At 56.9% G+C, this 26,528-nt stretch overlaps 1 protein-coding gene across 2 annotated transcripts in view; it reads left to right on the forward strand.

Moving 5' to 3' along the window:
• The window catches only part of CTTN (cortactin), a 29,553-nt gene extending 7,807 nt beyond the window's left edge, over positions 1 to 21,746 (forward strand). The window contains exons 6-18 of one of the 2 annotated variants that reach the window (XM_074336876.1): positions 3,008 to 3,118; positions 4,000 to 4,054; positions 4,841 to 4,951; positions 6,498 to 6,608; positions 7,140 to 7,250; positions 8,058 to 8,168; positions 9,505 to 9,560; positions 11,506 to 11,575; positions 13,423 to 13,571; positions 16,314 to 16,403; positions 18,254 to 18,425; positions 19,239 to 19,310; positions 20,579 to 21,746. In XM_074336876.1, the coding sequence (XP_074192977.1) occupies positions 3,008 to 3,118; positions 4,000 to 4,054; positions 4,841 to 4,951; positions 6,498 to 6,608; positions 7,140 to 7,250; positions 8,058 to 8,168; positions 9,505 to 9,560; positions 11,506 to 11,575; positions 13,423 to 13,571; positions 16,314 to 16,403; positions 18,254 to 18,425; positions 19,239 to 19,310; positions 20,579 to 20,715 (1,356 nt within the window). In that variant the 3' untranslated portion in view covers positions 20,716 to 21,746. The remainder of the gene's footprint in view (positions 1 to 3,007; positions 3,119 to 3,999; positions 4,055 to 4,840; positions 4,952 to 6,497; positions 6,609 to 7,139; positions 7,251 to 8,057; positions 8,169 to 9,504; positions 9,561 to 11,505; positions 11,576 to 13,422; positions 13,572 to 16,313; positions 16,404 to 18,253; positions 18,426 to 19,238; positions 19,311 to 20,578) is intronic. The other variant, XM_074336877.1, reaches the window with a different exon arrangement.
• The last annotated feature ends 4,782 nt before the right edge of the window (positions 21,747 to 26,528 follow it).

A 26,528-nucleotide genomic window follows, 5' to 3' on the forward strand; every position in this document is an offset into this window, starting at 1 on the left:
CTTTGACGTACAGGCCTGAATCCCTCTCCCCGCCCCCTCTCCTGGAGCGAAGACAGTGGACTGTTGTGGGTTAGCTTCCCAGTCAGGCTGACCTTTGCATTCTGCGAATGTCCCTGAGCCGCGCAGGGAGGTTCTGACCCAGCAGAGGTCTGCCTGCCTTCTGTGTGCAAGTATCCGCTGGTGTTGGGTTCTGGTCTGTAATTCCACACCTGGCCCCTCGCGCATGGATCGGATTCAGCGTCTGAGCTGTCACGTCTGCGTCACACTGCACTGCCCCACACTGTCACCACACAGGAGATATGTGGGGGCCTGTGGGCACCACAGACTGTGTCCAGAATTAGCCCGGAGCTGGAATCAGATAAAAAGCGAGCTGCAGGAAAGAGACAGGGACTTTTCACAGTGTGGCTGTCACTCGTGGAGACGTCTTAACACTGAAACAGGGAAAGGGGGGGGCAGAATTATCTTTGCATTCTAAAAAAAAATATGGTAGCTTTTAGTGGTGCAAACAGACAAAACTCCCTGTGTTTAGGGCGGTGAGAGAACCAAGTAAGTGGAAGCCTTTCCCACCCCAGTGAAGCTTGTGCTCGCGGGATTGTGGGGAGTTAAAGAGAAATTCAGTAGAAGTTTGCACCCCCAACTCCGGGTTGGAAAGATGGCACGTTGGGGAAAATCTATCAAGGAAGAGCTGGAGAACAGCAGCCACAGCGCTGTGACTTCCTGCTTCTCTGTTGGTGCTGGGACCATGTCACTCGTAGCACCTCGCCTTGGGCCTGTCTAGTCCCGAGCTTCTCTGAAGGGTCCCCTTTTCCCCCTCCGCCCTCCCACGAGCCTGCGGCTGCCTCTCCCTGTGCCCACTCCTGCCACCCTCGGCTTCTCTCTCTCATCCGTGCTGCCACATCGTGCTGTCCTCTCCATGGAGGCTCTTAGGGGCTGAGACTCATCGTCCCCGGCCTGGCACCGTGACGGCTCTGAATGGACATCTCTTGGGTGCCCAGAGCTGCTGTCTCTGGCCGATGCGTCATTGGTACCTAGACGGCTCAGAGACGTGCTCTGTCCTTCCCAGTGGGCGAGCTGGGCCGTGCTCCCCAAAGGTTAGTCCCTCAGTGCCTCAGCGCATGAGGGAAGGTTAGCTGTCAACTCTGTGAGCACGGTTGGACCAACCTGTTGTCAGAAATAGCTAAGATTCAAACCCAAACATAAGTGGCTTAAGTTATCTAACTTGTCCTGTCCAGAAATTGAAAACAACCCGGAGGTCTGTTGAGACTTGAGGACAGTGTGATGGAGACTTCCAGAACAAACCCACCTCGGCGAACGCCTGTTTGTGAGGGGCATGTGGACAGGAGGCGGAGCCGCTGTCAGGTCCTGTCTGCACTGCAGTCTGGGCACTTGCAGCCTCCAGGACCAGAGGTGGCCGTGCTGCATGGCGTGGGCACCCTCCCTCGTGTCAGCCACATCCGAGACCCAGAGTCCATTCAGCGCCCTGCCCCGTGCTGACTGTCTAGTTATAGACGGAGTGTTGTCAGTATAAGGTCACAGGCAATTTGGGGGTAATCTGTGTCAATCAAAAAGCTGGAAGAATTGCCAAGCTGTCACTCTGGCCATAGTTATGGAACCATTTTCTTCCAAGTTCTTTCGGATTAGTCGTGCTGGGAGCCCTTTGGCACACCGCCTGTGGGTGTTGCTTTGTTGATGTTTTTCACATGTGACCCTGGAGGCCATGGTGGGCAGTGTCCGCCACAGAGGTTTTCAGACGCCGTGGGGCCCCACACATCGGCAGTTGGCTACAGACGTTGGAACCCGGGAAGAAAAGAAAGTAACACAGCTCCGAAGTTCAGAGTAAAACCTGCTTTTTCCCTGGGACACGGGAAGAATGGACACTGAGTTGCGTGTTGACCCTGCTTTACTCTGACCCCAAACCCAGGCGGTGAAGTTGGAGATGAACAGACCGGAAGCGTGTTTATGGTGGGGCCCGCAGGCCCCTAACTGTAGGAGGCAGCTGTGGTGGGGGGTGGGGGGCACTTCCCAGGCGGTGGTGACTTGCTGAGTGAGACCAAAGGTTTGCATGTGCCTTCTCCACGCCCCGCGCTGGGTCACGTGTCAGTCATGTCCTCACTGCCCTGGAGGGGTCCGTGACCACTGTCCACTCTGACCCGGGAGCCAGCGGGGGTCCCGTGAGGCTGGGCAGGGCCGAGGGCCCCTGAGTTTGGGTAGGACTATTTTCAGCTTGTGGGCCCTCGGGTCTCTGACGTGACTACTGACCCGGATGGTCGAATCACCGACGCGGCCGTAGACATTGCGTGAATGACAGATGTGGCTGGGTTCCCAAAAGCTTGACTCACAAAGGGCTGAGGTGTGGGTGTGGCCCACATGCCGGGGGGCTCACTCCGTCTGGCGGGAAGAGTGTGGGAAGCCCAGGGTTTACTGTTCGGTAGACATGACACCTTGAGCAGAAGGTGGCTGAACCTGCTTCCGTCTGCCAGTGGGGATGACAGAGTTGGGACATTGGATGAGCCCATGGGTGACAGGCCCGCTCCATTCCTGGGTGGGGCATATGCTCAGTAGGTGTTGACTCTGAATACATATTGTAACGAAAGCACATGTCTATTTCAGTTTGTTAGCAAAGTAAGTATTCTTGGTCCCGATTCCTGGGTCACGTGGTATGAAAATGTCTCACTTTGGCCGAGTAGCCAGATCGCCAACTGTCATCCTGTGAACGGACCTTTGGTGTTGTGTTGCCGGCTGCTGGTTCTGTGGTTTCTGGGCGGGGATTGGCCTCCTGGTCCTTTCTTCACACCCAGTCGTGTTAGAAGCCCCACGTGGCCAGGGTTCTTGGGTGGCCTCCTGGGACCAAGGCCGCGGGAGCGCAGTGACTGCCTGCACAGGCCGGGGTGGGGCGGTGTCCCGGGAATCAGCAGCCCCTTGCCGACTTCGTGCTGAGGGTGTTGAAGGAGCACCCTGCAGACCCTGCACCGCAGCGGGCGCCTGACTGTCTGTCTGTCCTGTGCAGTCTGCCGTCGGCCATGAGTACCAGGCCAGCCTTTCCAAGCACTGCTCGCAGGTCGACTCCGTCCGCGGCTTCGGGGGCAAGTTCGGGGTCCAGCTGGACAGAGTTGACCAGGTGAGTGATGTGCCCTGGGGACCAGCAGGGGACCACTCCCTGTAGCTCAGAGCCGACTGCCAGCCTTGATGTGCTGCCCGGTGTGTCCTCTGGGCCTCTGGAGGGGGCACGAAGGTGGCCCTGTCTCTGAGCTGCTCCGAGGTGACTGCTCTAAGACACGAGGACAGGACAGTAGGAAGGCCTTCTCCGTGTTGGCTGCAGAGTCGCCGTGTCGGTATCTGCTCATCAGACGGACCAGGCACAGCTTAGATGTGCCCAGGAATGTGCCAGTGGAGGCCATTTCTGTCCACCCTCCTGCATGGCTGTCACTGTGACGGAGCGAGGTTCAGAGCCCATACGGCAGAGCGTGGCGCACACGCCATTTCCAGTGCTGCGCTTACGCCTAGATGCTGTGTGGCGGCTGGGCCTCGGCCTGACTCAGTCAAGAGCCTGGGTTTGGAGTCTGACCTCAGTCCACCTTCTGGCCTGGCTACCTGCTGGCCAGCCGTGGTTCACACTTCCCTGTCTGTAAAGTGGGGTGACAGGGCCCATCCCCTGGAGCTGTGCTCGAGGACACCCCCACAGCGTTGGGTCCACTAATGTCATCTGAAAAGCGAGTGTCTCTTTGGCCGTAGGGGATCGACCTGGAGGATGGAGGTGGCTGAGACCCACGAGCATAACTGGCACAGGCTGGCTGGGACGCGGCCTCCCCTGGGCAGCCCGGGCTTTGTTAGATGGGGTGTGGCCTGCAGCTTCCAAAGCCAGCGTTCTTGGTGTTCATTAGACCCTGCACCTGGCTCGGGAAACCAAAGTGAGAAAGATAATGTGGTCTGTGTCTTTAAGAATTGCGTCCGTGTTGTGGAGGCGTTTAAAAATGCATTTCACTTATCTTGTCCCTGCAGTCTGCTGTAGGCTTCGAATACCAGGGGAAAACCGAGAAGCACGCCTCCCAGAAAGGTAAGATGCGGAGCAGGCAGATGGTGACGGGGTATCACGGAGGACTCTGCCCCTCCGTAAGTGTCTGGGTCACCTGGTGTAGTGACAGTGCATCCCCGTCACCAGCTCGTGAAGCTCTGGCTTCTGCTGTCATCGTGGTACCTCCGACGTGGCTGCAGAAGCCGCCTTCCCTTCCTCCGAGCTGTATTGCCCCCGCAAAGCTCATGCTCTGACTTGGTTGGTTAAAAGCTAACATCCCCCCGGGTTAGAAAGCAGGCCAATATGTCCCCCCAGTCTTTACATGATGTTGGCTGGCCTTTGTTAGGTCACGTTGGTCTCAGAAAGCCATTTTTGAAAATGCAAGCATATCCCTTCCTCAAAGCACTTGAGGTATATTTTTGTTTGTTTTGTAAGCTTCTTTCTTTACTCCTGACTCTGTGTGTCATTGCGTGACCCAGGGACAAGCGCTCAGTCTGTGAGCACTCTGGCCCCGTCAGCCCGGCATGGGCGTGTGGGAGGGGTGGGGCCTTTTCTGGAAAGTCTCGCTGCGTAGCTTTCTTTACCCACTGACCTTCATCCGAATGTTAGTTTCCCAAGTGGGAGTGCAGCTTCATCCTGCGGTCGTGACAGAGGTGCCCCCTGATGGCCTGTTGTCCTGTGTCACTCCTGTGTGACAGTGGGTGGCTTCTCGTGTGTCTTAACGTGTGTGCTTGGTGTCTTGGTGAGACGCATGCCGACTTAGTTTCACCAAAGCCACGGCGTGTCTGTCATTGGGCTCCCTCACCGCCTGCCGCCCTGTCCCCGCAGACTACTCGAGTGGCTTCGGCGGCAAGTATGGCGTGCAGGCTGACCGGGTGGACAAGAGCGCCGTGGGCTTCGACTACCAGGGCAAGACGGAGAAGCACGAGTCGCAGAGAGGTCAGTCCAGTCCACGCGGCTCCTGCGCTCACCCATGGGTGCCCCTTCCCGTCGCGTTGCTCATTCACACACAAACACCTAGGAATTTCTCCCGTGGTACGGATAGGGTTACTTACCACTTACACTTAACCTGAAGTATTTTGAACTTAAGATGTTTGGACGCCCGAGTTCTTTTCAGGTCAGTGTGGCGGGTTTGTCATTTCTAATGATGGCTCGGTCCTCCATTGTGTGACAATTCTGTAATCCATTTAATCATTCCTCTTTTGAATGTAGAATATAGGTTATTTCCAGTTCTTTAGTGTTTCAAGTGCAGAGGATGTTTTTGTACCTGTGTCTTACATACATAAGCGAATATTCAAATGACACGTTCCTAGAAACGGCATTGCTGAGTTCAAAGACACCGAATTTAAAATGTCGATGGGCCACTGTCCCTCGAGCCTGCTGACGCTTCCCTTCACGGCGCGGTCCTCTGGGCGATCAGTTTTGAGCCTTGGTCCATTTGGCCCTGGGAGGGGTGTCGTGGAGGATGTCTGCAAGATTCGCCACCCACTACAGAGGTCACGTTTGTTGGTCCTTTGCAGTGTTTGTTTCGTCCGCCTGCACATTTAAATTTTAAAAAAATAATTGTCAACATTGAAAAATAGCTTGCATATTGGAAAAACCCAGGTTTCTTTTAAAAACAAACCAAAACCAACTCTGGAAACACCACTGGCTTGGCATTTCCCCTGGAAAGGCCGGTGGGCCCGAGGGACCGCTCAGCCTGATGTGCTGCGGACGTCACTTGCTGTCACTTGCCGGCACACCGGCCCGTAGGCCACACGGCCCTTTCTTGGCACTTGGTTTGCACCCTCTGCCTGCTGCGCGGGGTTACTTTAAACCCTGGTTGCTCTGTCTTCGCTGGCTTCACCTGCTTTACTGGAACCTGTACTCCTTTGCCCAGTCGCGCACCGCGTGTCAGGTCCCGCTGTCCATCCCCGTCCCCGTGACCTCTGGGAAGCCCGGAGCCCAGCCAGTGTGCCCTGGCGCCTCAGTCCCCTCCTCAGCCCCAGGCCCTCCGGGAAGGACTTGATCTTCGCATCCTGTTTCATTAACGTGTCTGTGCTTTAGTGTCACGGGAACTATTTAAATGACTTAGCGCTGAGCAGCACTGCTGTTTCTGGAAGATGCTCCATGTCTCTCCTGTTTCTTTGAAGGCGCTCCCGGGCGGGCACGCTTCTGCTCGCTTTCGTTCCAGAGGCACCGTCACCTTTGAGCCACACTGACGGCTCCTGACCTCAGACTCCGTAATGACCCAGTATTTGGTGCCGTCTTCAGGCAAAGGGCGCTCAGCTGTTAATCTGCCATGGCTGCTGCTCTTCGTGTTTCTGGTGTTCCTCAGAGGTCGTACCTCTGCGGGTTTCCGTGTTCCTCAGTGACTGTATCGTGAGCCTAAGACAGTTCTGTTCCGTTTTGCTCAGCTGAGTGCTAGACGTCCCAGGGCCTGCTGAGACCGTGCGTGCGCACGGGTTTTGTCGCTGCCGTGTAAACGTGCTCTTCTGGTTTGCAGATTACTCCAGAGGCTTCGGGGGCAAGTACGGCGTCGACAAAGACAAGGTGGACAAAAGCGCCGTCGGCTTTGAATATCAAGGCAAAACGGAGAAGCACGAGTCCCAGAAAGGTGCTTCGCTCTTACTCCCCGGCCGGCAGCTTTACGGGGCGGGGTGGTAACCAGAGCAGAAATGGAAGCCGGAACTCGCCAGCAACCCCAGACAGGCTGTCTCTCTCTAATTAAATATTCAGTTTCAAACAGCAAATCCCAAAACACAGCTGTTAAATAAGAGACAAATCCTCACACGTTTGGGGGCATGCAGCAGCCCAGGAGTGTCGCTTGTGCTGACAGCCGTGGGTCGCACGTCTGTTTGTAAATGGTGACGCCGTGGTGGCCCATTAGTGCTGGCTGAAGCCGCATGCCTTGGAGCTTCTGAGGTGGGGCCCCACCTGTGTTTCCTCACAAAACAGATTAGAGGTGAGGTTTTCTCCCGGACATCCTGTAGGAAGTCCTTTTAACATCATCCAGAGTTTTAGCAAAGATCTGAGAGAGAGGACACAGGTAGCCAGTGGTCCGTATTCACTGCATTGACAACCTGCCTTCTGCCTGTTACCCGCGCTGCCACTAACCCTGGGTCATGGCCTTGTCTCGTCCGTGTAGACTATGTGAAAGGGTTCGGAGGCAAGTTTGGTGTGCAGACAGACAGACAAGACAAGTGTGCCCTGGGCTGGGACCACCAGGAGAAGCTGCAGCTGCACGACTCCCAGAAAGGTACGTCCATGTTCACACTTGTTCTCGGGGCCCTTTCGGAGGTTGGCTGGTTGTCAGTCACTGGTCTTGACATGCTGTGTTCTCGCTGTATTTCTGTGCAGTGTTTTGTCCTAATGTTTGGGGATGTCCTGGGCCTCCCACAGTTTTGAGAAAACCCTTCAGCCAGTGTAGGATTCACCATCCCCTCCCGAGCGGGAGAGCTGCTGGTGGAAAGGCGGGGTGGTCACCTCCTTAGGAAGCCAGTCCCGCCGGTGCGTTCTGGGACTGCTGTTTCCTGCCCTTGTTCAGCTGAAGGGGCGACAGTGTCCCCAGCCCGTGAACTCTTGTTGATCAAGTGCAGCAGTTGGTGAAAGGAGACCTTTCTCTCTACCCGGAAGTACTTGCTCACCATAACGGAACCTGGTCCCTTGGGGGGAAGATGTCACGTGGGACCCAGACGTCCCCCCAGCCTTTACCCAGCACAGTCAGGAGTGGGGCTCGTGATGCTGCTGTGTAAGACCGCGTGTGATGTCTCTTCACGTGCACAGAGACGCATTCTCTTGTCTGCAGCGTGGTAGGGCCCTAGAAAGACCTCGAACGTGGAGTGGCTTTACTGAGTCATTTCAAATACAGATCTGGGCTGAAGTGTTCAGATGTTAAGTTTATTCTGGAATCTTTTGAAGTCACTTTGGACCATGACCCTGGGAGCTGGCTCTTCAGCACCGACCTCGGGAGAGCTTCTGCTTTCTCTAAACCAGCTCATGCGATTTTAACCAAACTGTGTTTCCTCTCTCGGTGTTTTCTCCACTGTCACTTGTGGATTTTCAGATTATAAGACTGGTTTCGGAGGCAGATTTGGTGTTCAGTCCGAGAGGCAGGACTCCAGTGCTGTGGGGTTTGATTACAAGGAGAGACTGGCCAAGCACGAGTCCCAGCAAGGCACAGTGCTCATCAGCCCCCCACCCCCACCCCGCGTCCCACCCCTGCAGTGCAGCCACTTCGAGCACAGACTTCAGGGCTCAGCCCTCCGAGCCACCCACTGTCCCTTGTTGGGGCACATGGGCATTTTAGGCCCAGCTCTATGTGCAGCGATGCTGACTCGCAGCCCTTCTGCCCCCATTCTCCCTGTAACCTTTGGGATCTGTGGTAAAACGTGATCGTAGTTTCCAGGTTATGTTGTCCCAACCTCGTAACGTGACTAGTTTCTGGCGTGGGGTGTCCTAGCAGCCTCCTACAGGAGCTCTTGCTGTGACCGTGACTTCTGTGAGTAACTGAGGAAGCCGCCTTATTGCCTCCGAGACAAGGAGAATGTGTTCGGTTCACCCAGACCACGGGCTCCCACCGCAGGCTCGGTGGCAGGCGTGTTCCATGTGGTTTCTGTGTGTGATTTGTGGTGGTGGTTTTTTTTTTTGTTTTTTTGGCTCAGAGTGAGGGGTGTTTTTGTTTTTTGTTTATTTTGTTTTTCGGTGACACCGTCTATGTATAGTTCACACAGAGCCAAGTAGTATGTACACAAGCTAGAAGGAGACAGATGTTTCAGGGTGTATATATTGGTTGATTGTCCAAATGGCAAACGCAATTTTCCTTAGAGCAACTATTTATTACAATTACTGTCAAAATTTGGACTTGGGTTTTAGAACCTGGACACGTGATGGGAAAACGAGTACAGGGCAGAATTCAGGCTTTCGGTCACAGTGTCAGAGACACGCATCAGTGTTCGGGCGGGGGAAGGAGACCGCGTGGCGATGGCCTCGGCCCCACGTGGCGTTAACTCTGCGTGACAGTGACTGTCACGTAGATAGATCTGTGTGGCTACCACATAAGTATTTGGCTGGTAGAATTTCCTGTGGAATTGTTTTTTGAAAAAGCAAGAGAAAACCTGGTTGAGCCCCCTTTTTAGCGCCCCACAGAGGCAGGGTGGGGGGAGGGCAGGCCGAGGCCGGGGCTGGGGGAAGACTGTGCTGGGAAGTGGCTCGCTGCGGGGCCCGCGCGCGTCCCCTTGGCTCATGCTGCCCCCCCCCCCCCCCGAACCCCCTGGAGGACGCGGAAAGCATGCACACGCCTCTCCTGCCTCACCGCCTGAGGGCTGCCAGGAGAAACGAAACGCCCTGTCCGACCTGCAAGCACACACTCTCGCGCAGCATTTGGGGCTTGTCATTTCTTCTGGCTCGGGGGGCGTCTTCAGGGCTGTTTGTGGACTGTGTGCATGCGTGTGCCGTTGGCGCCGTGCTTGCCTCAGCCTGAGACGTAAGTGCTGTGTTGTGCCACCTTCCAGACTATGCCAGAGGCTTCGGCGGGAAGTACGGGGTACAGAAGGATCGCATGGACAAGGTAGGCGTGCCGCCCGGGGCTGTGTCATTGCCGTGGTGCTGAGGTAGCTTCCACGTGTGCCGGCCTCTGTGAGGCAGGTCCTATTCCTGTCCCATTTCAGTCAGTCCCTGCCAGGCAGGCCCAGTGGTGGGGGCGGGGCCGCCATTGCAAGCCAGGCACTTCGGCTCAAGGGTCAACACAGGAGCCTCTAGGACCCGTGGCTATTTGAATTCAAAGTCGTAAGCTGTAAACCATGTTGGAGAGGAAGTTCCTGGCCACACTGGCCATGTCCGGAGAGCTCAGTACCACACACGATGGACGCGCGCAGACCCAGCACATTTGCGTCCTTGGATAGCGTCCGCCTAGAAGCCGGGTCCTAACCCCTCGGCTGCCTCTTGCAGCTGCTCCGTGGAAACACTTGTTTCCTTCAGCAGGGGCTCCTCTGCTGGGCTTGTCACTTCCGACTGGTCCCAGTGTCCCAATCGGCTGGTCTTCAGCACGTCAGATGATTGTTCTAGACTCCAGTGCAGCCATGTCCGAGTATCAGACTTGGGAGTGGGTGTGGCTTCCATCTCCTGTCATTTCAGCTGAACAGAGACGCAGGCCCCTGCTCAGTCCTCTGCCTGGCCCAAGGTCACGGACAGCAGAGCTGGTCCTCACGGAGCTCCGCTCCCATTGGGTTCGGAGCTGCCCACACAGACAGCTGTCATTCAGGGACACCCCCACTTGACCCTGTGTGGGCCCCGGGAGCATGTGGCAGGGCACGGGGCTCCGGCTCAGTCTGGGAAGATCCTCAGGAAGTGAGTGTGAGTTCAATTGTGGGGGGTGGGGGGAGGTTGCCAGAGAAGTGGGGCTGGGAGATGGGAGCAGAGGCTCATGGTGGGACGGGTGGGGGGCATTGCAGATAAGAAGGTCTAAGAGAAGCTTGTTAGGGGTGCACTGCAGAGGACGGCAGGAGTGAGGCGCTGCTAGGGATCCCTCCCCGGAGCCTGCAGACCAGACCCTGTGAGGTTTCCACTTCATAGCGAGCTCTGAGTGGCCCGCAAAGGTTTGGTAGGCAAGTGACATGAATGGGACCCAATTTAGAAGCTCCTGGCTGTAGTGTGGCATTGGATTGGGGGAGAGCAGACCTGTGAGGCTGGGGCCCCAGTTGGAAGGTGGCTTCTGTGGTTTAACTGGGTGCGGTGACGGCTCAGGCCGGGGTTGGGGCAGTGGAAATGAAGCCCTGACCTCAGCAGCATGGGTGGCGTGGCCAGCGGGCTTTATGGGTGAAGGGGAGAAAGGCAGGGCCACCGCAGGGGGGCGGTAGAGGAGCAGGTGTGGGTGTGGCGAGGTCTGGTTGCTGGAAGATGGGCTGTGGTGCTGCCGGTCAGACATGTAGGTGAGGACAGTGCAGCCAGACAGGTGTGTGTACAGGTGTGGAGTGGGGGCTGGTGGCAGGAGACTGGGAAGGGCGCCCAGTGAGATGGGGGCACCCGCGGGGCCGGCGGTGCTGGTCTGAGGGGTCACCCTGCATTGGTTCTGCGGGTGTGGTCATGTCTGGGTGAGTGATGCGGTGGCCCTTCGAGTCCTGGAGAGGGCGTTTTTGGAGGCCTGGAGGGGGAGCTTGGAGGGGTCTGGGCTGTGTGGGGATTGGAGCCACGGAGTCGGCCGCTTTCGGCCTCCTTCACCCTGTGCTCCAGGTAAGCTGCGCAGTGGTTGCCCAAATGGGGGGGTGCTGCTTTAAGTTGGAAGAGACCAGAGCATGTTGGGGATGTGTAGGGAGACCCCGGGGGGGGACACGAGGAGCGTGGGGTCCCTGGGAGGTGGCCTCGGGCAGGAGGTTGAGAGGCATGTGTGTGGCGGTTAGTGTGGCTCCTGTTAACCATGATAGAGGGAACCACCTGCCTCTGGGCGGGAGGTATGGGTCACGGCGTGTGAAGAGGAGAGAAAGCGCCCCCCTGATCTGCCTTTCCTATCTTGGTAGAATGCTTCCACCTTTGAGGATGTCACCAAGGTAGCCTCCACTTACCAGAAGACGGTCCCCGTGGAAGCAGGTAAGTCCTAGCAGACCCCCAACAACACTACGGTTTTCCCAGGAGGAAATTCCATGCTGGGGGTTGTTCCCGGGAAAACGCCGACGACAGAGGGTCATTGGCAGATGGGAGCGGGCGAGGTGGAGCATTGATGGGAGCGTAGCTTCAGGAGAGTCTTGGTGACCCTTTTGATGGAAGGTGTCGCGGAGGGTCAGCGCGCCTTTCAGACACAGCGTGTGGCAGCTCCCTGGCGGTAGGGTCTGTTCTGGGGGGTGCTTCCCGAAGCAGAGCTGGTCCCTGGCACATCTGCAGTCGCCTCCTGACTGCCGGGGACCAGGTTCTGCGAGGGTCCTGTGCCCTACAGTCCCCGCCAGCCAGTGCGCCTGTCAGCCGTGGCCAGGACCGGATGCCTGTGCCCTGACGCCCGCGCTGACGGGGACGAGCTCTCCTGTCCCCACTCATGGGCCCAGCGCCAGGCTGCTTGTGGTCCGACCTTGAGGGGACGGCTGCGTGTAAAGGCGCCTGCGGGGCACACAGTCCCATCACGGGGCCCTGCCCTCCACGGTATGGTTAGCCGGAGAAAACGTTACCCGTGATTGAAAGTGGTGATAAACCGAAAGTAGGAAGAAAGTCACCGTTGTCAGCTGGGTGCCCAGGGCAGCGGTGCTCAGACTCGGTGGTCAGGACAGGGGCTTGCGTGGGGCATAGAGGAGCCCAGAGAGAAGCTGTGGCCGTGGGTTGTGTCTGCTCGTCTTTAATGGACTAGGATGTAAACAGAAGGTGCTCAAGTTCTATTAATTCAAAGTGATAAAACCATCACGTGTTAACACTGTTCACGAGGAAAGAACTACATTTTCAAAACAGAACACGGAGGAGGATGGTACCGTTTTGCATTTCTGTAAATGTCCTTCATACGAGACAGTTGGATTTTGACAGCTGTTGTTGCTGTGACAAATCAGGTTGTTCAGGAAGAAAATACGGACTCATCCCGATCTGCCGCTGCGAAAGAGAAGGGTGTCACCATAGGCTCCTTGGGTCCTGTGGGCGCTCTCCTTTGAGGTCACCCAGGCAGTGCCTGAGTGGTTCCCTCACAGCGTGGTTTGTAACCCGTACTGGTCATTCGGGAAATACTGGATCACTGACTTCTGTGATCGCCCAATGGTGAATTTCAGTTCATTATACAGTATCCAAAAAACTACATTCATTAAGGTTACCGCCAATCGTATCAGAAAGTCTTTAAGTAAAATTGGGAGATGGCCATGCTCATGGTGGCAGGTCCACGTTTTCCAGATGGGGCTTGAAAACTGAATTGTCCCATTGACAGCAGTTACTGCTGTGGCTTTTCTGTTCGTTCATTTTGGAAAAAATATCTGCCACAGAAACAAGCGGACATGAGTCCGTGAGTTCAACTTGCTGCTCAGACCGTCCACACGGTTTTCCTTGTGCCAAGTGCCGAGGGTCCCCGCTGAGCAGCAGTAGTGTGTGTGCCCTCCCATTTGTCACTGTAAAGATCCAGAGCCAGGTGCTGAAGGGCTGGGATTCGGTCAGCGTCAGTACTTTCTGCTGTCGTATCAAGGGCATCACTACGGGAAGTTGGGTTGGTTTTCCTGAGTGTGTGGTGGTGGTGAATACAGCGCCGTTTGGAATATAAAAGTGCCCCGAATACCAGGCTCGTGCTATTCGTCCATCCCCCTGACTGCAGTGGACAGAAAGGCACAGGGCTGGTTTGTGGTGGCTGGGCTGGGCCGGCATCCGGGGACGTCTCCCTTTGCTGTTGTTCCCACGGGTGGTCACCCCGTGAGTGGCGTTGGTCCGGGGAGACGGTGGTGTTGATGTCAGATGGAAATCTCTCCTCCCCTCCCCTCTAGTCAACAGCAAAACCAGCAACATCAGAGCTAACTTTGAAAACCTCGCGAAGGAGAAAGAACAAGAAGACAGGCGGAAGGCGGAAGCGGAGAGGGCGCAGAGGATGGCGAAGGAGCGGCGGGAGCAGGAGGAGGCCCGTCGGCAGCTGGAGGTGAGTGAGAGGCGGCGGGCCGGGCTCCTGCGAGCGTGCGTGCGCCTGCCCTGGGCCTCGGCTTGGGCTCCTCTCTCTGTGGGCCCGAGGGTTTCACTAGGAAGCACTTTGAACTCCCGCTTAAGGCTGTGCTCTTAGAACCTTGAACTTGTAGCCGCGCTATCGAGTCTGGGGGCCACCAGGTACTAGTAGACAGCTGAGCTTGCTGTTCTGTGTGCCGTGGCCCGCGCGTCTTTCCCAGCTGTCAGCCTTCGTGTCTGGCTCTCGCTGTTGCCCTCTCCCTGCACTGAGCTCCTGTCCCGGTGTCTCCAGCAGCCCCTGTCCTCCCCCGTCGCCTTGCAGCCCGCGCTCTTTCCCAGAGGAAGTTGGGGACAGAAGAGAGGTCCCCGTTAGAAGCAGCGTGGTCTCCTTTGCAGCCCTTGCTCCTGTCACCTGGCCAGCTACTGCTTCGTAGGGCTCCGTACTGTTGTCCACTAGAGAACGTAGGGTGGGAGAGGAGGAAGTACACAGGACAGCGTGGGCTTTGGCCTTCCTGGAGCTTCCCTGATGGTCTGGATTGCTGATGGCTGATGGCTCTGGTTCTCACGCTTTCCTACTAACTGGGCAGCCACTATTGGTGGCAGGTCAGCTCACTGATCTGTAAAATGTGGGTGGAAACACTTGCACAACTCTCGCTGGGGTAGTTAAGACATAGAATCTGAAATAACGACACGCAGTTGTTTGGTAAACTGGAAAGCCCTACTTAACCTGGTGGGCGTTTCGTTCCCCAGATCAGTCAGTGGCTGAGCCTCTGAAAACGCCATTGAGGAGAGTGGAGGGTTGAGAAAACTAAAGTGCAACAGGCAGGAAGTGAATGAAATAAGCCCGGATGTACACTCTCGTGCCGCTTAACCACAGCGACGCGCTCTGAGAAGCGTGTCGTAGGCGATGTGGGGTGCGGGCACCGCAGAGGGCACGTGCACGCACCTGCATGGGTAGCCACACCGCACCCCTGGGCTGCGTGGCACACCTGTCATCTGGGCTGGCTCGTGACTGGTTACGCGCACAGAAGTTGGAATAATGAATTTGTATAGTTACCATTTATCAGTCCTTAAATTGCTAGAAACTTAAAGATCTCTGTCCTTTGTGGTCTTTAGTAAGATGTTTGTTGGTGTTTCTTTGTTGTTTAACACACAGATAGACACTCTAAGTCACGTTTTCCTGAAATCCTGGTCGTGTTTTTGAATAATTGATGTGTTCCTCATTCTGTACCTTGGTGTTGGAACCCCTGCCCCCAAGTCCCTTCAGCATCCAAACGATGCACAGGATCGGCTGCTTGAGAAGGCGGCTTCGGTCACTATCCAGCCACTTTCCTTGCACGCTTCCCTTGCTGTCCCTTCTGCTGTGTTGTCCTGTTTCCAGCCTGTCACCAGCGTCTCCCCGCCCAGCAGAGCACTGCTTACCCAGGACCCTCGTGGTTGTGGGAAGACGCTCCACAAGTAGGATCGCCAGTGGCACACGTCTGAGTAGCCCTGGCATGTGGGACACCAACATGGGCCCCATGGGCGTGACTCAGGCTTGGTAGCCTGCCCCCAAGAAGGAGTGTCTCCGTACCAGCCGGGGCTGTCACAGACTCTTGTCCAGGTGACTCAGGTGTAAACGGGCGGCCTCTCTGGAAGCCCCCCCACCCCCGCCCCGTCCTGGCGCAGGCCCTTCAGGAAAACACTCTCCTGCCTCCCGTGTTTGATGGTTCCGAGTGATGACAGATTTGTGACTGCTGGTGGTGCCATCAGGCAGGGTCCCCCGGGTGGAGAGCTGTGCCCGATGATGTTCATTACGAGACAGCACTTCCGTAGTCCCTGTTCCCGAGGCAGCTTGGCCAAGGGGCCTGCTGCTGCTCCCTGGTGGGTGTCCCAGGCGCGCCACTCACCGCTCTTGCACCTTAGTTTCCCCAACTGTAACATGGAGGAGAAGCCAACCCCCTGGCCGTCAGCTCCAGAACCATGTGGCTGCTGCATCTCATGACCACAACTTGGTTAAAACAACACGTGGTTCTGACAGATGTCGCGTTCCTGCGGAGGCTCTAGGGATAGTCCGTTCCCTGCCTTCCCAGCCGCTAGAGGCGCCCCCAGTCCCGGCTGTGGCCCCTTCCCGCCTCTGCGTTCATCAGCACTTTTCCTGAGCTTCACTTCCTCTCGTCTGCATTCCCTTTTGCCACGTGAGGTCACGTACTCACAGGATCTGGGATTGGGTCGTCGACATCTTTGAGGGGCCAGTATTCTGTCCACCACAGTCTGCCTCTGGCCCCCAAAGGTTCATGTCCGTCCGTCCTATGTGCAAAATACATTCTCCTATGTGCAAAATACATTCACCCCACTTGAAAGGTCCCCAAAGCCTCGGTGCATTACAGCATCAGCTCAAAGCCCCAGATCTCATCTAAATCAGCCGAGTCAGGAATGGGGGGACACAGTCACAGCTTGGTGACAGCACGCTTGCCTTCTGACTGAGCCACATAAATCTGTTTACATGGTGGTGGCAGGAGGCCTGTGGGCCCCTGAGGCTCTGTTGGCAGCGCTTGGCTGACGGCATGACCTTCACGCAAAGCAGTTACACTTATACCCCCGGGTACTTCAGCTCCATGCGGGGATCTGCTCTTTCCTCTGGGAGTGAATGTGCCCTGATCGGGGTGCCCATCTCCTGGCCACTGTCAGTGATCCAGGGGACCCGGCAGTGTTCTGACGGCTGCTTGTCTTTCTGTTACAGGAGCAAGCCAGAGCCCAGAAGCAAACCCCACCTGCGTCCCCCACTCCACAGCCCGCCCAGGAGAGGCCGCCTTCGAGCCCCATCTATGAGGTTGGTGTCACCATTCCGACTCCGCAGACACGCTTCCCAGCTCGTGCCGCGTGGACAGAGGGATCCCCTGCACCGCTCTGCTTTGCCCGTCCTGAGAGGGCGGCCTGGAGAGTGGCCCTCGGTGTTGGGGAGCGCACGGCACGCCTCTCACCCCCCGCGGCCCCCAGCTGGGCCCCCCCACTTCCCCCAGCTGCTGTCCCCCAGTGAGGTCTCCTGATGCCACGGGGTCACGATTTCTGGTCTCTCTTCCTCTGCTGTTGTGACACTGACCACACTCCCTTCTAGAACCCACACCCAGCACTGAGCTGCTGCTTTCCCATGAGACCTACCTTCACTGGCTGCCCCTCCAGCTCCCTCGTCTCCTTCGCCCGGAGACTGTCCTCGGCCCTTTCTCTTCTGTCCTGTCGTCAGAGCCTTGTGACCAGCGGCCTCCCACCCTCCCTCCCTCACTCCACCTCAGTCTCTAGCCTCCTGCACGGGCTGTATGTGCACCTGCCTCTCCCAGGAGCCCCTCTGCCACCACCGTCTATAACCACGCCCGGTCGAGACCTGAATCCTGTCCCCTCTGTGTCCCCGCAGCCACTGTCCTGGTTCACACACCTGTCTTCTTTCACCTGGATGTCATCACTCAGAGGTCGTTGAGTCACAAGGGACGAAAACTAACTCAGCTCACCTGAGCCATAAGAGGGACGGGGGCTGTGGAGAGCTCGGGGCCGGGGCAGGGGGCCTGGGGGGCCTGCGAGGGGGAGGCCGCGGCCTCGTCACCACTGGGGTCTTCTCCTTGAGCTGCTGCGTCCTCTGTGTGGCAGCTGTGTCCTCCGGCCTGCTGGGCAGGTGTGGACGTGGCCTGGTAGCTCTCATCCAGTGGAAAGGGCGGCCTTGAGCCGTCCGTCCTCGTCATGTTCCACTGCTGGGCCAGTCACTGAGAAGCTGTTCCTTTGAGAAGTCCGGATGACGTGCTGTCCTTAGCGTGGAGGGAGGTGCGTCCTGTGATCGGCAGCCCTGGCGGGTCACGTGATGTGCAGAGGGCAGGGCTGTTGCCAGAAGGTGGAGGAGGGCGATGTCCCCACACCATGGTCCTTTTGATGTCGCCCCACGCCATGACTGGCTTCTAACGTCCAGTCTTCCCTTCGCCCAGAGGAGACTCAGGGGCCTGTCACTTCCTAGCAGTTTAACCGTTCAGTGGCCCGGAGGTGGCGTCCCCTTGCTCTCTGGCCTCCGTGAGAAGCCTGTGCCTGACACTGGCTCTTACTGGGGCCTCTCCGTGTAGGCCTCGCTTTGTCCGAGCCACCGGGGTGCCTTCAGATGGACTCTGGTCAAAAAGGCTGCCTGAAGCCACTGTTGATGACAGATAGCTCAGAACTTCGGTTAGGGCTCAGAAGTCATGGTGAGCGGTCAGTGCTGTGGATTTCCTCTGCACTTGTAGGTAGCCCGTTGGTCACACCCTCCACTTGGGGGTTCGGTTAGGACAGTCCTGCCGCCTGCGCGCTGGGCTGCTCTGGGCAGGCAGCGCGAAGGGTGACGCTGTGAAGCTGCTGTGAGAGGAAGGAGGGCTGGCCGGCTGGCCCTCCGCTGCTTTGGGGGGCCTGGAAACGGCCGCTGTGACGCAGGCATCGGTTCCTGGCAGGCGTGTGGGCCTAGTTCCTGCAGGACTTCGGGGTGTTGGGGTGTGAGGAGGGGTTTTTCAGGAGGAAGTGCGCATGGTCTTCCCGACAGTACTGTGCACGATTAGAATCCGAGCTGATAGTGACTCCTGAGCCTGTTTTCTCAGTCCCACCTGGGCCTTAGAGGTCCATGTGTCAGAGACCCAGCACAGGTCACGTGAACTGTCTCCCTGACTCTTCCCCCAGGATGCGGTCCCGTTCAAGGCCGAGCCGAGCAGCAGAGGCCCCGTGAGCCAGCCTGAGCCTGAGTACAGCCAGGGTCCCACCGACTACCGAGAGGCTGGCAGCCAGCAGGGCCTGGCCTACGCCCCCGAGGCCGTCTACGAAACCACGGAGGCCCCGGGCCACTACCAAGGAGGTATGGGGGTCTCCTGCGCTGATCCCGGGGGAGGGGTGCCCGTTAAGTTCCTCTGTAAACATGGTCTCACGTCCCCGTTGACTAACCTGCCCCCCTAGACCTCAGGGGGCTTGGTACGGCCTCCTGTGGGGGTTCCAGGAAGCTCCCTGCTTGTGTTGGGGGTGCTGGGTAGACGTGGGTGTGAAGGAGGAAGGGGCTTCTGCTGTTGAGCATGTTCCAGAGCAGAGAGCCCAGCCCTAGGCGGCCCGAGGGTCCTGGCGTCCTCAAAGGTGGTTTCCGTGCCCTCTGAATCCTCACAGGTAGTCTAGGTGGGTGAACAGTACACTCGGCCTCTTATTTTCAAAGGCAAGCTTTCCTGTAATGTGTTCCGCCAGACTTAACCAGGCCCCTCACCCACCGGGAGTAACAGGAGAACTGGGATCAGCAGAGCCAGGACCTTTTCCCCGAGGGGGCGGGAGGCGTTTGATCAGCTCTGCCTCCCGCTGGCCATTTACTTTCCATGATATGCCCTTCCTGAAAGTGCTACACCTTAAAAATTTAAAAACCACACCCTGGAAGCTGTCTCGATACCTGTCACGATAACGGTGTCACCGGGGGGTGTCAGCGCTGGGAACGGGTGTGCTCCTTACACCTGGAGTCCTGTGGCTGGAAGGTGCCTGACGCCCCACAGCCCACTGTCCCCAGTAGCTCCCAGCGCTCCCAGCCACGTGTCTCCTGACGCTTCCTGACCCGCCCGTGAGCAGGGCTCTGACAGTGAGAACGGCTGCATGCAACTCTGTCGACGTCTCAGGTCTTGTGTCGGTTTCTCTTTAGAGGAGAACACCTATGATGAGTATGAAAATGACCTCGGGATCACAGCCATCGCGCTCTATGACTACCAAGCAGGTGAGGGACCCACGGCGGCACGGGCGAGGGGGCTCAGCGCCGTTTCCCACCTTACGCTCCTTTCCCAGGAGCTCGTCGCGTAAGCATCTGACTTAGAGCGTTACTACAGTTTTTTAAATGATAACTTACAATTAAAAAAAAATAATTTATTTTGAAATAATTTCAGAGTTACAGAAGTCCCCTCTCTCTGTAGACACACACGCACACACACGTATACATGCACGTACACACACCCGTTACCTTTGGTCATTTTCTGAACCATCTGCAGCTACAGTTGTAGGGATGCCCAATGCCCCCTAAGACCCTAGTGAGAATTCCCCCAAACAGGACACTGTGCCCCGTAAAAGGACACTGCAGCCTCCAGGTGAGAAAGTCACCATTGAAACACATCTACAGACTGGTCACATTTTATTGGCTGTCCCAACACCACCTCTTGTCCCGTTTGGGCCAGTTCCCTGCATTTCCCTGTCACCCCTGGTCCCCTCCACCTGCAGTAGCCCGTAGCCTCTGCCTGCCCTTCAGGTCCTTGGCACCTGTCACTCTGGGGTGACCCACGGCCCAGCTGAGGCCCTGCTCTCCTGGCAGGGAGGCCCCAGACATGCTTTGTCCTCTGCACCCTGCAGCACCGGGGCCCACGACACCTGTCACCCCTCCTTCCGTCCCACACAGTGCTATGCACTGTCACCTGGTCCACGGGTGTCGGCCAAACGCTCCCGCACAGGCCCCGTTTCTCCCTTTGCAGCTGATGAGGCTGGTGGCCCCCCTACGTCCTTTCACCTCAGACTGGCAGCCCCAGCCCTGCTGGGGTGCTTCTCCACTCCCGTCCTGCCTCCTGTCTTGGTGGCTGGCACCCCCCACCCCATGTATGTACGTACATGTACATTTATTTATACGTGAGTGGATTCTGGGAGATTTAGGGGGCGACATCATTTTTCAAACATCACCAGTTGCCCTGCTCTCCCCATGCCAGCCTCGGCTTCTTCCGCAGTGCCCGTCTGCAGCGAGAAGCCTGGCTGTCAGGAGTGGGCACGCTCACTTCCCTGCCCCGCACACCGTTTCAGGCCTGAGAGAGGGTGGGCTCAGTGCTCGAAGCATGGGAAGGGCTCTGCGGCATCTTGGCTGTACCGCTGGGTGTGTGGCAGACTATGCCCTTGCCCCAGCGCAGACCAGCTCGTGGTGGATGCCGCTGGCTCCTGTGGGCCGGTGGGCCTCCTCCTGGCAGGGCAGGACATGCTGAAGGTCACCGTCTCTCTGTGCCTCTTCCTTAGCGGGCGATGATGAAATCTCCTTCGACCCTGACGATGTCATCACCAACATCGAGATGATCGATGACGGCTGGTGGCGCGGCCTGTGCAAGGGCAGGTTCGGCCTCTTCCCGGCCAACTACGTGGAGCTGCGGCAGTAGGCGCCGGGCGCCGCGGCCCTCTGGGCGGGGAGGGGCGTGCACGTCCTGCGTTTGTATTTAATACTCTCGCCGATGCTTTTGAAAATGTTTATGCCACAGAATTTGCTAATATATTGTAATCGTGTTCCTTAGGAGGACTTGGGGAATTGTTTTTATGCATTTAAGGTGTTTTCTTTTGTTGCCAAATTGAGTGTCACGTGGAGCCACTTCAGGGACGCTTAGTTCTCCTGAGTGCACCCCGTGGCCAGCGGGGGGGCCCGTGACAAACTCACCATCTTTCACTTCATCCTGCCGCTCCGACGACGGCCTTGTGGCTGTTAGGCCAGGATCACTGTCCCCGGAAGGAAGTCCCTCGAGTCTCAGTGTTGGGAGGAGGAGGGAAGGGCACGACAGTCCGAATCGAGGAAATTGCTAGAAGGTAGGCGAGCTTTAACGCCAGGTGGGAAGCTTTCATTCTCTGAAATCCCACAGACGAGTTCAGCAGCGACCCCGCGCTTTGTCCTGCGTGTCCCCTTCTTGTCGGTCCCTCAGCTCCCCTGACGCCCCTGCCACCCGGGGCTGCTGAGCCCCTGCCCCGCGTGCAGTGTCACCCAGTCCCTTCAAGGCTGCCCCCGCCGTTTTCTCCGTCTCCGGGATTTGGGGGCCTACACGTGGCTGATGTCACTCGGACACGTATCTGTTGGACGGAAAATAGGCCACTTTGCTGCCGGACACAGGTGCCTTCCTTCTCGTAAACTGCCAGGAACGCCTTCCCAGCGAGGGAGCCGTGCTGTTTTGCCAAAGCATCATGTTGAGTGACAGTAAGATGTGACTGACTTGCTGAAAACAGGAAGCGAGCAGGAGCGGTTCTCCTGGCGTCTGGGACAGTGACTGGCAGGCGTTTTCTTCCCTGAGGGGCAGTTGTGTCATCCTCGCTTTCCCACAATTTGGTCGGGTTTATATGCAATCACCGTATGTAAATTTCTGTAGCACACGTCATAGGTATGATTTTTTAAATTAAATATTCAAAATAAAATCTTTTTGATCCACTGGCTGCTCACCCGCTCTGGCCTTTGGTTGATGAGGAAGAAGGCGGCTTTACTGGCAGCCCCACGCTGCTTGCTGGCCCCCGACCCCAGTGGTAGCATCTCCCCTCTGTCAGCTCCGACCAACTAACGGAGCCCACTAACGGCGTGCTCCCTAAAAGGCGATCTTTATGAGGTGGAATGTATTACTCTCACACATCGTCAGTTTTTTGGACAAGTGTTCCACGCAGAATAGGAAATGCTCTATTTAAAATCATTTCTGAGGGCCGGCCCAGTGGCTCAGGTGGTAGGAGCGCCGTGCTCCTAACGCCAAGGCCGCCGATTCCCACATGGGCCAGTGAGCTGCGCCCTCTGCAGCTAAGATTGTGAACAACGGCTCCCTGCAGCTGGGCTGCCATGAGCAGCGGGAGGTCGGTGTGGGCTGCGGTGGGCTGCCGTGTGACGCGGTGAGTGGCCGGCAGACGAGAGCTGCCATGAGATGCTGTGAGCAGCTGACCAATGACCGGCGACCCACTGCCTCAGCCCGGGGGGGCGGGGAGGGGAGCGCAAGGCTCATAATCCCATGGGCCAAGGAGCTGCGTCCTGCACAACTAGACTGAGAAACAACGGCTCGAACTGGAGGGGGAGGAGAGGAAGAAAGGGGGAAAAACGTATTAAAGTCATTTCTGAATTACCATTCTCAAACTAAATCCCCAGGTGGTTGCACTGGAGCCAAAAGCAGTGTTTTCCTTGGGATGCAGGAAGGAACATGGAGGGAAATAGCAGCTCTGAGCAGGGGCTTTGGTGGGCTCGGAGGCCTGCACCCCGGCTCCTGGACCTGCCCTGGGCGGGCCACCCGCTGGCTGGTTAGACGAGCAGGAAGCAGATGCGGGATGGGGGGCGCTGGCAGGGCCGCCACGGGCTGAGTGGTCGCCGCTCCTGGTCATGGCAGGTTCCTGCTTTGGAGCCCCCCAGACGCCGGAGGGACCAGGTGTTGTCCCAGTTTCCATGGTGAGGGGCAGGCTTCTCATGGGCCGTCGTGTGGCAGAGCGAGGATGTGGAGGCTTCTGGAAAAGCTGCTCTCCCCGTCCCCAGAAGGTATGGGACAGTGCAGATCACAGACACTCCAAATGACTGCCCTTCCCTTCACAGGAGCTGGGGGTCACCCACGGCCACCACAGGTAATTGTAGGGACAGGGACACACCCCAAGTCCCAGCTGCGGCCACTGCTCTTCCTGATCCTGGGGGGTTCTTCTCGACACCCTGCTAGCTGTGTCCTGTGGGTGGTCTCGCAGCTCCCGGGGCCGAGCCGACCCTCCCAGGCGAGCTGGGCCCCTCTGGGCCTGGCTTTGGCCCCCTGGCTTTGGCCCTTGCCTGGGGGCGGCCTACATACTCAGGTAGGTGTGGCTGCATCCTTGTCAAGGTAAAGCTGAGGGAGTGTCCACAGCGACTCAGGCAGGGGTCAGCCAGGGTGACAGAGGCGCTGTCCCCTTCAAATTCAGGAATCAAGTCGGCACTGGCTGTGGCCCCTCTGCCTCTGCAGGCCTGCTCCCCATGCTGGCGGGAGCTGACCGGTGGCTCCGTGGCCACCTGGGCTCGTCTACAGCAGCGGGGATCAGGGCAGGGGGCCTGGGTTCCCTGGGGTCATCCCCTGCCTGCCAGGACCCCCCACGAGCCTTCTGGCTGTGCTGACTTGTGCCCCACCCGGGGCCCCTTCAAGCCTGGGGACAACAGATCCCCGGTGTCCCCCGGACACTGCACCCTCCCTATACGACACTGTGCCATCTGTGCGCACAGGAGCCATGCCTGAGAGCGCCCCTGCTCTCCTCCCACGACAATGGCACACGCCCCATGCTTGAGGTGTGGGGGCCCAACAGGAGGCCCCGGGCTGCAAGTCGGGAGTGTCCTGCAGTTACGCGGGTGGGAGCAGGTGCTGCCCAGCGGGTGTCATTGCAGCCTCCTGTGGGCGACGCTGGTCCTGAGGAATTGGGGCAAGGAGCTTCCCCATGGTGGGGTGGGTACAGGATGGGACAGGAAGCCCTTGCTGGCTCAGTGCCTGCTCGGGCCCTGCCTGTGACCACGGTGGGATGAGGGCGTGCCAGAAGCTCAACAGGGACGGACACATTTTGGCCGCATCTGTGTGTGTGCTACTGACCAAGCATGGCCAGGCGGCCTGTCACCTCAGTCACCCCCTCTTAATCTTACCCACTTTCCTTTCAGATTGGTGGTTTTAAACTCGACACACCACCTCCTGTGTGGAGGTCACCATCATCCCTGGGCCCCTCTGGTGTGAGGGCGATCCAGGGGACAGCTTCTCTGCTGACGCTCCAGATGGGGAGGTGACTGTGGCCTGCAGGGGGCAGCCTCTGGGCAGCTCGCATGTGCCCCTGCAGTGGGGTGTGCCTGGTCGGGCAAGTGCATTTGCTTCTGGAAGGGCCAGTGCTACCTGAGCCTGGATGCAGGGAATGAGCGTGTCATTGTGTTTTATTCCCACGGGGGAGTGGTGCCACATCCGAGGATATGACCGATAGGTGTGACCCCGGAGACGGGTGGGCACATCAGGGAGCCCAGCTCAGAAGGAGCCCCGTTCCGCTTCTCCAGAGGCCCGTTGGACACGCTGCGTGGGGCGCACATTTTGATACCTGGCACTGCTTGGCTGACGTTAGGCTCGGCGTCTCCCTCTGAGAAAGAATAAATCTAACCTCCCCTTCCTGGTTAGGTACTTGCAGCAGTCGTTCCCACTTGATTTTTTGGAAATGTTTTGCCTGGATGCGCTTTAGTGAGCTGACGGACTAAACTGTATTTCAACAGTGCGTTTCAGGGATTCATACTTATTTTCCTTGAAAACACTAGGCTGCCCTAATCTTACAATCTCAGTCCCGTGATTTAAATTCTGCTTTTGTTCTTTTCCCGTTATCCTTTTGGTTATTTCTTCTGACCTGTTTGTTCTCCCCTGGGAAGACTGTGAAAATGACACATGGAAAGGAATGTTGACAAATAAAGATAGGCTGAATGCTACCATGTTTCCGTGAAAATAAGACCTAGACAGACCATCAGCTCTAATGCGTCTTTTGGAGCAAAAATTAACATAAGACCTGGTCTTATTTTACTATAAGGCTAGGTCAACACAACACAACACAACACCGGGTTTTATGTTGATGTTTGCTCCAAAAGACGCATTAGAGCTGATGGTCTGGCTAGGTCTTATTTTCGGGGAAACACGTTAAGTTTCTTTCCTACCCACTACCATTGTTGTAATATTGCTTATTCAGTTAATGTTTAATGCCACCTGGGGGAATTGTCATTGGTGAGCTGTGAGATTTCCCACTAATGGAAGCCCCCTCGAGATTTAACGTCTGTCAATACTTGGTGTTACTTAAACTTCCTGGGAAATACTGTAACACTGCCTTCCGAGTGGGCTGGTAACCCTCGGTGGGCAGAACAGCTACCTCCCAAAGGTCCTGGGAACCTGGGACTGTGTCACCCTACATGGCAGGGGGTATCAGGTCACCAACCAGGGAGACTATTTGGGATTCCCCAAGGGCCCAGTGTCATCCCAAGAGGGCTTCAAAGTGGAAGGGAGGCCGGAGAAGGGATCCAAGTGATGGAGTGGCAGGACAGACCCACCCTGGCTGGTCCTGCAAGTGGAGGGAGGGGCCACGCGCCACGGAACGTGGGAGCCTCTAGAAGCTGGGAAAGGTGGGGGATGGACTCCCTGGGTCACTGAATATGAAATTTCCCTCTCAAAAGGTCTGCCCTAGCTTACACAGGAGAGCGTGTTTCTTCTCACACTTGCCGAGTTCGAGTATTTTAAAAGTCTTAAATCGGACAATCTAATAAGTGAAAATGCATATTTTTGTTGCTTATGTTTAATTTTAGCTCCAGTGATTGGCCCCTGCTGTCCTCCCTTCTCTCCTTTTTGTCATGTTTGTTTCCTGTCTTACAAATGCATGAGTGGCATCCTATATGCGCACGGTGAAAACTCAAACGAGGACTTTCAATTGTGGAAATACAGTGCCTCAGTTTTCGAACGTCTCCGTTGACGAACATTTCGGTTTACGAACGCCGTAACCCAGAAGTAAGTGCTTCAGTTTTCAAACACGCCTCAGAAGTCTAACATGTCACGTGGCTTCCGCTGAGTGCAAGATCCTGAGGCCGAGCTGTCGGCTGTTTTCGTATGTTTCAGAACTCAAACGGTCTTCTGGAACATGTTACGTTCGAAAACCGAGGTACGACTGTATTTGGGACTAGACATTATGAAAACCCTCTTGCTAGAAAGCACCACAAATGTTAGATAAACTGTAACCAACATCTTGTAAGTGTCAAGTTTGGCTGGTCGGGAGGTAAAGAGCACGTTCAGGGGCCAAAACAGAAGAGGCAGTCAGGCAGACACCCCAAGTCCTCATTGCCACGAGGCCCTCTGTTTGCAGGACATGGGACCTGGAGCCACGGGGTTGCTGGGCACACGGGCCCAGGACTTGAGGCTTAGCCCCAGCGCAGTGCACAGCTGGAACAGCTGGAACAGGACCGATGAAGGCTGGGGCCTGAGCGGGACGTTGCCTCGGGTGGGAGATGACATCTGCCTTTTGGCAAAGAGGTATAGTGACGTGTGTGTCCAGTCCTCCGATGTGGGTGGGAAAACCATGATGTGTGATATCTGGTCAAGATTTTGCCTAAAGGAGATTGACAGCAGTGAAAGGCAGTAGAGATGGCAGGCTTGCCAGGATCCCCTAAAGGGCGTGGAGAGAATGAGCAGGGCAAGAGGTGACGCGAGACATTCCCCAGATGAGCCCCGAGGTGGTGCCATCA

This window comes from Rhinolophus sinicus, linkage group LG06, assembly GCF_036562045.2.
Source record: "Rhinolophus sinicus isolate RSC01 linkage group LG06, ASM3656204v1, whole genome shotgun sequence".
In the NCBI taxonomy this organism is placed as follows: Eukaryota; Metazoa; Chordata; class Mammalia; order Chiroptera; family Rhinolophidae; genus Rhinolophus; species Rhinolophus sinicus.